Source organism: Poecile atricapillus, chromosome 14 (assembly GCF_030490865.1).
Source record: "Poecile atricapillus isolate bPoeAtr1 chromosome 14, bPoeAtr1.hap1, whole genome shotgun sequence".
Classification (NCBI taxonomy): domain Eukaryota; kingdom Metazoa; phylum Chordata; class Aves; order Passeriformes; family Paridae; genus Poecile; species Poecile atricapillus.
In genome coordinates this window covers 9,155,887-9,166,181 of record NC_081262.1, presented here as the reverse complement: position 1 = coordinate 9,166,181, position 10,295 = coordinate 9,155,887, and the positions used below count along the sequence as shown (strand labels likewise).

At 49.5% G+C, this 10,295-nt stretch overlaps 1 protein-coding gene across 1 annotated transcript; it reads left to right on the top strand.

Annotated features, from left to right (window-relative positions):
- Positions 1–433: 433 nt before the first annotated feature.
- Positions 434–8,704, top strand: ITPRIPL2 (ITPRIP like 2). Its single transcript, XM_058849967.1, has 2 exons — positions 434–520; positions 4,521–8,704. Exons 1-2 carry the CDS (start codon positions 434–436, stop codon positions 6,249–6,251), a joined length of 1,818 nt encoding a protein of 605 aa, XP_058705950.1. The 3' UTR covers positions 6,252–8,704.
- The last annotated feature ends 1,591 nt before the right edge of the window (positions 8,705–10,295 follow it).

Here is a 10,295-nt window from a genome sequence, read left to right as displayed (position 1 = left end):
AGCTTCAGGATTCCATAGTGGAGATCTTTAGACCCACAACATCTGCTGAGCCCTGAGGGTGGTGGGGAAAGGGAAGGGCTGAGGAGGCTCCTGCATGGAAGGTGACACACTGGGGCCTTGTCACCAGCAGAGCATGATCATCTCCTCTGCTGTCCTGGGAGAATTAGCAGGGCTTGTTGGCTGGAGTGTTTATATACAGCACTGGAAGCTGTGACTGTTGTCATTCAAATGTGGATTACACCAAAAACTGAACTTAAAGAGCAAGTGCAAGATTTACAGTCTTGACGGGGAGAGTTTTCATGTTTCCACTTTGAATGTAAGAAACATTCCCCATTACTGCTGATAACCCTTCTGTATGATGGTTGTGTCCTTGCACTCTCCTTGCTGAAGGATGTTTCCTTTCCATGATGCTGTAGCAGGAATTGTTCATAACATGAGCCGCTTCAGCTTCATGGGACAGCAGAGTGCCACTCTCACAGCTCATCAGACAGAACTCAGTGTGCCACTGACACTGATGCAGGTGGGCTGGGGATTTCATTCCTGGTTTGTTGCTTAGCTGGAAACACATAGGTGTGTCTTCCTGAACGCCATGTAATGGGAAAGTGCAAATGCCCTGCTCAAACAAGTTCCTATGCAAAAAAGTAATCCTTGAGGGTTTTCAAATGATATGGGATAATGAACCAGCTGGTACTGATCACCAGCACAGAGCCAGGGCATTTCAGTTTGTGATAAGGACAGGCTTGGACAAGAGATTGTTGTATGAATTACTCAGGAAGCCATCCTTCTGCAGAAAGGAAATCCTGTATTGGGCTGTGAGTGGTTTATAGCAGCCTGGTCTGCTTGCAGGCTCTCAGATTAAGAAGTGCTACACCCAGCTGACAGCGAGCAAACAGACTGGCAGAGGTGGCAAGCACATCCAATTTAGTAAACAGAAAATATTTTAGGAGAGAATGTGCAGTACCACCCCTGATCCCCAAACTCCTTGATGTCCATGTACTGCTCTGGAAGTTTGGCTCTCTCAGCTGTTTTTGGTAACAAGACACTCTCTCCTGTTTTCCCATCCCCTGCTGCTGTGACTGGCAGAGATTAATTAGTCCACAATAAAAAAATGGATTTATGTCTGTCTGATGCTGCTGGTTTATATTTTAGTTAATAGTATCCCATAAAATCTGTGACTCAGAGGAATGGCAGGCAAAGGATGCTTATTTTGATCATGGCATCTCCTTGGCTGGACCATCCAGTGGGCTGTGGAAGAGATATGCTGGTGGCTTTGCTTTCAGAGGAAATAATTAGAGGAGTAATTAGTGGGACATGAAGCCTAGTGACCAACCATTCAGGCTTGTATTTTTTGCAATCAATACTTTTCTGCTACAGACTGTTCAATAGTGCAGAGAAGGTGGAGATACGACCCACTTGCTGTAGAAAGGCAGCTGCACAGCCCTGCTGCAGGAAGGGATCCCCAGAGACCTCCTCCTGCACCTGCAGTAGACTCTGCAGCTCTGGTTCAGAAGGGCAGATACCAGCCTGGGATAGCTGGGAGGAAATCTCAGGCTTGTGTCTCAGGTAGATCATAAAAGCATCAGACAAATATCATCACCTGTTCATGCCTTCTGTCTTTCTACCACTTCCTTCTGTCTCCTCAGGTGGTGTGCTCTGCCTTCATCTCTGCCAGTGGCTGGTGTACTGTAGCATGATCAGATCAGTCACACAGATGCATGAAATACTGCCAACTGTGGAGAAACTTTAATACATGCTCTGACCCACTGCTTTCTTTTGCCTCTGCAAATCTCCCCCAGAGCTATCATGAGCTATTTTTAGCTCAACTTGTTTAAGAATAACATTATTCCTTATTTAGTGAGCAGGATATCCTGTATATGGGACATTCTGGAGTGAGTGTTTAGATAACATCGATTTAAACAATGGATGATTTAAACAATGGCAGTAAAAATTGATGTTATGTATTCTCTCTGGTCACAATTTTGAGGTCATGCAATAGTGTACAACCTATTATTTTTCTTGGATACGCAATTGCTCTTAAAAACTTCAGAAAGCTGAGCACCTCTGGGACGTCTCCCACCCCTGACGTACTCAGCATTTTTCCCAGAGACTCACCCTGTGCTCAGGGAGTCATGAAGCAGCCAAAGTCCCAGAAAACAGGCCACTGGCCATCTTTTATCAGCCCAAGGCTCTACAGATTTCATCTTGCCTCTGGCTGAGAAGGAGAGAAAGGACTAGCTAGTAATTTAAAATTCAGTAATTTAAACAGCAGTTGTAAAAATCAGTGCTGTGGATTCATTCTGGTTCTGATGTTAAGGTCACATTTTTAGCATTCAAGCTGTTACTCTGCAGCCTGAGAGAGTCTTCCCCAGCACCACCTGGGCACATAGAAGCACGTGCTGAGTCTGTTTGCGCTGCCAGGCCTGGTGTGGCTGGTCCCACGCTCGGCCAGCTGGTCCCTGTGCCACTGGCTGGGTGACATCTGCATTTCCTCCCGCCCCTGGGGCCCACGGCTCGCTGGGCAGCTGTGGCATTGCCATGCAGGAGTCCCACAGAGAAAACTGCTGTGCTGGTAAGCTCCAGGTCCCCCCGTGGGCAGCAGGCATGAAGGGCTGTGCCAGCTCCTGCAGATGTAGCTGTCTGTCTCCTGAGCGTGGCCGTGCAGCTAATCAAATCAACCCTGCATGAAAAGAGAGTGCAGCCTGTCTTGAAAAATCAGAGTGCCTGGAGCAAGGTCCGAAGGCATGTGAAACATGCTGGGCTTGAGGGGGAAAAAAGCCCCACAGGCTAGTAAAAATTGAATGTATGAGCCAAGGGTTCACAGAGTTCAACAAACCATTTCTTTCCAATAAAACATGTTGAATGATGGGTTTAATACCAGGACAGCTGTGTTATTTAAACAGTTCAGAGTTTTGGGGGTGCAGGACAAAGTGAAGTGATGGGTCACAGGCAATAAGCAGAACAGTGAATGATTTTGTCCCCTCATTCAGTCTTGTGAACAAATACAGGAAAACATGAAACAAAGAGTGGGAAAGAAAGATGCTTTTCACTTCCTGGGTTTTCTTTGCAAGATATGGCTGTTGTGGGATGATATTTCTGAGTAGCAAGGCTATGGACTTAGGTGGATGGAGTGTTGGAAAATGTGCTTTCAGTTGTAGAGCATGGAATATTTTTCTGGCTGAGATGTTACAAAATTTCCTGTAGTTTCTTGCCTTTACATCCGCTTCATTCTTAATTTAAAAAAATCCCCAATCTCCTGCTTATAACTCCAAGAGTCAGAGTTGAAGTGATAAGGACTTCTCTTTGTATCTCTCAAGTGTACTCTTGACTCTCACCCTAGTTTGGTTGCCTGTTAATTAATTCAGATTGCTTGACCTTGGTTACCTAGTTTGACTTTGTGTGCAGCATCTTGGCTATGAAGCATAGGCTGCTTCCTGTCAGGTGTGATTTTTATGTACCTAAAGTCATGTTTTGTTTCATATAAACACAAATTACATAACCAAACATTTGTATGGCACTTCTCTTGATTCTTTGACCCATTCCTTGTTACAGCATTTGCAGCTTGCTGTGTTCAGTCTCTTGTGTTCAAGTACTGCTTTTCACCTTCGTGGAGCCACCCATGCCACCCTGCAGATGCAGCAGCAGGAGCTTCATCACCCAAAATTAAATCGAATGCTTACATAGATGGTTCTTAAACTTCAGCAAACAGCTTCAAAACTCTGTAAATATTTATTAAGCAAACAGAAGTTGAGGATGCTGACCCTGTCCCCATCAATATTTGAGACAGTTTAACATACTGCCAGCAAACTATGTGTTTAAAAATTATCTCAAGTATCTGTGTAGATTTAACCCCCGGGGTTATTTCTTCCCTCTTAATTTGTTAATAATTTGGGCACAAGGTAAAAAAGCCAAGGCTTTTGAATGACTCTATGACCGCAGGCAGCTGTTAGTATGGCAGCAGCCCGTACACACCCCGGTGCACTGGCACTGATGGCTTTGCTGCTCCTTTGGCACCGAGACCCTCAGGCAGAGCTGGGAACGGGAGGGACGCCCCTGCAGTAGGACAGGCCTCTAACACTGCTTTGAGGAAAAACGTGCAACGTGGAGCTTGTGACACGGCACCGCAGCCCGGGCAGGAATGCTCCCCCTGACAGCGCCGTCCCCTCAAGCGGGGGTACAGAAACTCGCAGTTTTACACCAAAACACGCTGCAGGGCGCTGTTGCAGTGAGGGGGGCACGGAACCCGACTCTCGCTGCTCTTTGGGGGCCGGCCCGGCCAGGGCTGCGGGGGACTCTGCCCGGGCCGGGGCAGCCGCGGCTCTGCCTCGCTGGGCGGGAAGGCGGGAGAGCGGGAAATCGGGAGATCGGGAGATCGGGAGAGCGGGAAATCGGGAGATCGGGAAGCCGGGAGATCGGGAAGCCGGGAGCTCGCAGGCGGCGCCGCTCCCCGCCCCGGGCCGGCCCCTGTCGGACAACGCCCCCGGCCCTCGGGCCGCCGCCCGCGGCATTTCCTCTGAGCTCAGCCGGCGGCTGACGCGGGGCCGCGTCCCTCGGAAGAGGAAGCCGGCAGCGGAGCGGAGCGGAGCGGCGGCCGGGGCAGGCAGGGGCGCGGCGGGGCGAGGGGCAGCGGCGGGCCCGCGCTGGGGGCGGCCGGGGCGGCGGAGGAGGGGGCCGGCGGGGGCGGGCGCTCCCCGCCCGCGGGGCTGGGCGGCGGCTCCCCCCGCGGCCCGAGCCCCCGCCGCGCCCTGCCCGTGCCCCCCCTCCGCGTGCGGGGCTTCTGGCCGCTGCTGACCGCGCTCTGCACCGCGCTCCTCTGCCTCTACCAGGCGCTGCGGGGGAGCGCGGCCGGCGGGGGCGCGGGGGGCCCGGAGGACGCGGCGGCGGAGGCGGAGGAGGCGGCGGGGTCCGGGGTGCCGCTGCTGAAGGGCTCGGCGCTGCTGCTGCTCGGCTGCCTGCTCGCCCGCTGCTGCGGCGCGGCGGGCGGCGGCCCCCGGCGCGGCGGGGCGCGGTGCCCGGCGGGGGCGCGGCGCGGAGCCCTGGAGCGGTTCCACGCGCGGCAGCTGCGGGTGTCGCCGCACGTGCTGGGCCACAGCAAGGCGCACGTGGGGCGGGTGGTGGCCGAGCTGGTGCGCGCCGCCAAGGCGCAGGGGCTGCAGCCCGGCCCGCTGGCTCTCAGCCTGCGCGGGGACTTCGTGCGCATCGGCAGCGCCTACGAGCAGCACAAGGTGCGCAGCCCCGACTGCTTCGACATCCTGGTGCCCTTGCGGCTGCCGCCGCACCTGGAGCCCCAGCCGCGCCGTGCTGACGGGCTGGGGCCGTGCGGCGCCTTCGTCTGCGGCCTGCGGGCGAGGGACGGCTGGACGCGACGCTGCCGGCCCTTCGCCGAGGGCTTCTGCGTGGAGCTGCAGGGCCGCAGCCACCTCTCCTCGGGGCTGGTGCTGCGCTGGTTCCAGGGCCATCTGCAGCGGTGCCTGAGCTCCGTGCGGTATCGGCTGCAGGAGCGGTGCCGCGTCAGCCTCTCGGCGTGCCCCGGGCAGCCGCCCACGCTGCACATCCTGCCCTGCTCCGACTACGTCTGCTGCCACATCTCCATGGCCGTGCGCCTCATCCCGGCCATCCCTCTCGGCGACGCGCTCTACCTCACGGCCCTGCCGCCCGAGGGCCCCCGCGGCTCCCTGGGCCCCGAGGCGCTCTGGGGCCTCAACGCCTCGCGGCAGGAGCAGCGGCTGCTGGGCTGGCTGAAGGAGCAGGCTCCGGCCGCCTCCTGCCACCTCAAGTGCCTGCAGATCCTCAAGGGCCTGCGGGACCTCCGCAGGCAGGGCCTGGAGGAGCCCTTCTGCTCCCAGTGGGGCCGGGTGCTCTCCTCCTACGCACTCAAGACCGCGCTCTTCTCTCTGCTGCTGCAGGGGCCCTTGGAGGCCTGGGATGAGCGGTTCCTGGTGGAGCGGCTGGAGGACCTGGTGCTGTACCTGCGGGACTGCCTGCGCAAGCAGGTGCTGATGGATTTCTTCCTGGGCAACACCAGCATCCCCGAGGCCGTGGCACTGCCCCGGTTCCTCAAGGAAGCGGCCCCCGTGAACTTGCTGTCTGCCTTCGACGGGCCCACGCTGGACCTTGTGGCCTTCCAGCTGATCAGCACCTGGATCCAGGCCCCGCACATCATCAGGATGTACAGCAGCCCCCGGTACTTGCGGCCAGCGCCCGCCCCGTGCCGACACATGGCTGAGGCCGGGCAGGAGCCCCCGGGAGAGTGAGCTGGGGAGGGAGAGCCGCTGGCACCCAGGGATCCTCTGGGGCATCGCACACTCCCTGCTCGCTGGTGCTTCAGGAGCCTGCATCTGACTGAGGATGCTGGGACTGATGGAATGTGCTTCTGTGGTTTTGTTCCTGACATGAGAAGACCAAGACTTACTGAAATTGTGTTTCTCGTTCTCATTGGTTGTACGTGGGAAAACTTGGACATTTCTGGGGAAACACGTTGGTCGTCAAGTGTTGCCTTCAGTCAAGTTTGCAAACTGAGAGGCTCAAACTGACGTTTTTAGAAATTCATGTTAACTTCTTGTCTTAGTGACAAAATAGAGCTTTTTTTCTGAGATTTTCTTTATATGATGCAAAATCCATGTGGGATTTAAAAATCTTCTAAGTGCAAACAGCCCCCCCCCACCCCATCCATCAATGTACCAAGATGTTCTTAAAATGTGATGAGCACTAGAGCATGGGTGTGGATCACAGTTTGAAATACTCAATGCCGTGCTTTAAATTTCCTGGGTAATCGAGCACATTGTGCTAAATAGAAATGTAACACATGTTAATGTAAACTTGAGGGAAGAAGTGAAACTGCTCTGTTAACAGGATGAAGAATCTAGTTTCACATTTGTGTTCAAGTGAAGGTTATACTGAAGGATTGAAATGCAAATAGAAGGAAACAAATAGCACTTTATTTTCACAAAGATCTTATTTTTAGGATAATTGGCTGCACTAAATATTGCTATTGAGGAGGCATTAGTATTTTGTTAAAGGAGTAGTTTTTGAAATATCCCACGGAAAATCTTTTAAAGAAATACTCTGAGGTTCATTTGTTTGTGGGTTCTAGTTGAGTTTTATTATTTGTTTCTGTATTCAAGTATTATTTTCTTAGAATACGCTTTACCTCAAGGACCAACAACAAGATAAGAAATTTTGTATTATATTTTGGAACAAACCTTAAACCAGTCCAAATCTCAGTGCCATAAGCTGACTGCAGCACCCTCCTGCTCCCTGGTAGGAGTTTGGTGGGATTTTTGGATGACTGCCTAACCAGTTGTCTGATTGTGTCAGTGTTTGAACCAAATAACCTTGATGGGATTTTCTAGTTTTGTACTATAGCAAATTGTTATTTTATTATGGGAAGAAGGAAGTAAAGTATTTCAGGGTACTTCAGAATTATTTAGCACTGATTTGTGGTACAGTGGCAGTCTTGGACTATAGATTCTGGTGTCCTCTGAGTATAAATATTAGGCAGATAATTGCCACTTTTTGTCTGGTTATGTCCCAGTTGCTGGGACGTAATCCAGTTTTGTCTGGTTATGTATCCAGTTGGAATAACCTGTTGAGTTGTGATGCAGCCAGGTTTGCAAGTGTCCTTAGCTACTACTGCAGGTGTGCCAGGGTGTCAGAAAATTCAGAATTTCAAATCCTTGCTTTTTTTGGTCACCTGCTCAAGTATTTGATGGATTAAGCCCCAAAATGTGTTGCTAAATTGCAGGTGCTCAGGAAGCTGAGCATGTGCCTTATTACCTGCAATGCTGTGTCCTGACTGAGCACTCTGGAATTGTGAAGGACCAAGTGTAGCTTCAGGCAGCTTTAGGATAGCCTGAAGTTACTAACCTGCTCTTCTCCCTGATGTATTGGTGTGCTTTATTCACGGTTCTGTGCATCAGAACATGAAACAAACATTTTCAAAATCTATAAAGCTTAATACAAATCTATTTTTCTAAATGGAAACACTCCCTAGGCAGATGTTTGCCTACTTCTGTCTGTTTCTTTAACTGCTCTTGCAGTCATATTTTCAGGTAATTATGGCATAGGTCACACCCACAAGCTGGGTTATTTTTGTATTTGAAGCACTGTGCTTCTTTCTACAAATACAAATAGTGTATTTATAGGTAGTATTGATCAAATGTTCTTTGCACATGGTATTTAAGACTAAGTCAATTACATTGGTGTTTCTGGGTTATTGTTTGCTTTTTTTTTTTTGGTAGCAGACCATGATATGTACTATTTTTGCAGGCTTCTGTTTCTTGGTATTTAAAATAAGATGCAGTTCTGCAATCAAAGCCATTGAATCTTTTGCCCAAAGAAGAACTAGATGGCCAGCCCAGGGTATTGTGGCTGCCTGAACTTTTGACATGAAAACCCTTGAGCTGTTAATTCTGGCATCATGATCACTTCAGTCAGCTGTCTGTCTGTTTATATCAGTGCATCCTTGCCTCAGAAAAGGGATCTTTTCTCTGGAAAGGGGTGTACATTTGTTTAGTATTGCCACAATACAGGAAACCTGTAATGGACTTGGTAAGGACTTCCTCACGAAAATGTAGTAAGGTCAGGAGAATAGAGTTGCATTGGAAAATACATGACAAGAAGAGATGGTGGAGAATGTAAATAGTTTAGAAAATGAAAGTTGGGCTGAGGAGTGAGTGACAGTGACGGTGAACTCTCAGTGAAGATGCACTGCAAACAAGCCAAAGGACATGGGGTAAAATTGGAGGAGAACTGTTGAAAGCAAGTGGATTTGGAGTGTAGGATAAAGAGATTTAAGTGGGTTTTGTTTTGACAATATTTCCAAAGCAGTTGAGTCCATTAGGGTAAAAAGTGAGGCAAACCCTCAGTTCATTAGCTATGCAGGTAGCTCTTCAGTGAGAGTTTTTGCTCAGCAAGGCATGTTTTGAGTTCATGATGGAGAAAATGCATGTGTTTGCTTTCCCCTTAAGCTTGGGTGAGCCTTCTTGAAGTGAGGGGGCATCCTGCCATGAGGCAATTGTGTGTGCACTTGGTGGCTCAGGTGTACAACTGAGATATTAAATATGTGTTCTCCTTATCTGCTCTAAAGCATGCATGCATTCATGAGTACCATTGACAAAAGGAGCTCAAAGAAGTTGGGTTTCTGTTACAGCATTCATCTTATTCCACAGAAACTTGACAGCACTGGTGCCTGCTGTGTGCTGGAGCTGTTACAGGGCCTTATCTGCAGGGATGTGTAGAGAGAACTTGACCCATAGGAGTAATCCTGTGGCTGTTTTGCCTTCTTCCTCCTCTCCCAGCCCATGGATACACAACAAGGTTATGAATACCTGTTTGCTAAGGGTGTAGCTGTTACAATGTACCATGGATTCAGCAGGGTTGCCTGTGTGTGTGTAAACAGAAACACAAACACAGAAAAAAGAGCATGTTGTTTAGCACTAACTTGGGCTCTTGGTTCTCTTACCTGCAACCTGATTTTGCAAAGACTGTGCAAATGAAGTTGTTTTTATTGAATGTTGATTTGGAAGAGGAGTCACACCTGCAAGAGAATAAGTTAATTTACAGTATCAAAATCCATATATGCAATTTCATTTTGTATTGAAAAATGCTGTTTCTCAAAGACATTATATTTTATCTGACCAAGTATCTTGTAAACATTCCTCTTTTGATTTTGAATCTCTTCAGAGTAATGTAAATTTTAAGTATCTGTTTGTAATGGACATTCCTGGTACAACTATTTTTTGCTGGTTAATCCTAAGACCAAAGATAAAACTGAGGTGTTCAGCTGCTATTGTTTTGGTTTTTTAAGAGTGTTTATAGGCTCAAAGTGTCAGCCCATTTTAATGAAACGTTTATAAATTCATTTCCTATTTAATTCCAAAATACATTTGCACTTTCATTGTTACAATAAAAAGTTGGTGGTTTTGTTTGAATATTTCACAGTAATAATAAACAACTGTGTTAAAGCATCTGTGCCTCAAGATTTAAATTCCTTGTTGCCTTTTTTTTTCACTAAAAGCTACCTGCAGCCACAGAACTGTAATTGGCAGGTTTATGTGCTCTTTAGGAGGAGACTACTGAAGTGGCAAAGTGATGGAAAAGCAGGAAGTCCACACCTTGGGAGTTGTGCAGAGGGATGTGGAGAAGAGCCAGAAGAGCGAGTGGAGCATGGCTGGCACCGTCTGTGGGGGTTCTGACATCTGAAATGGAGCACATTGGGGTTTGTGGTTGGCTTGCTCAGAGTTCTTGTTTCCTTGGCTCCAGTGTTAGGTTAAAGAGCAAATCTGCTCTTTCTGGTG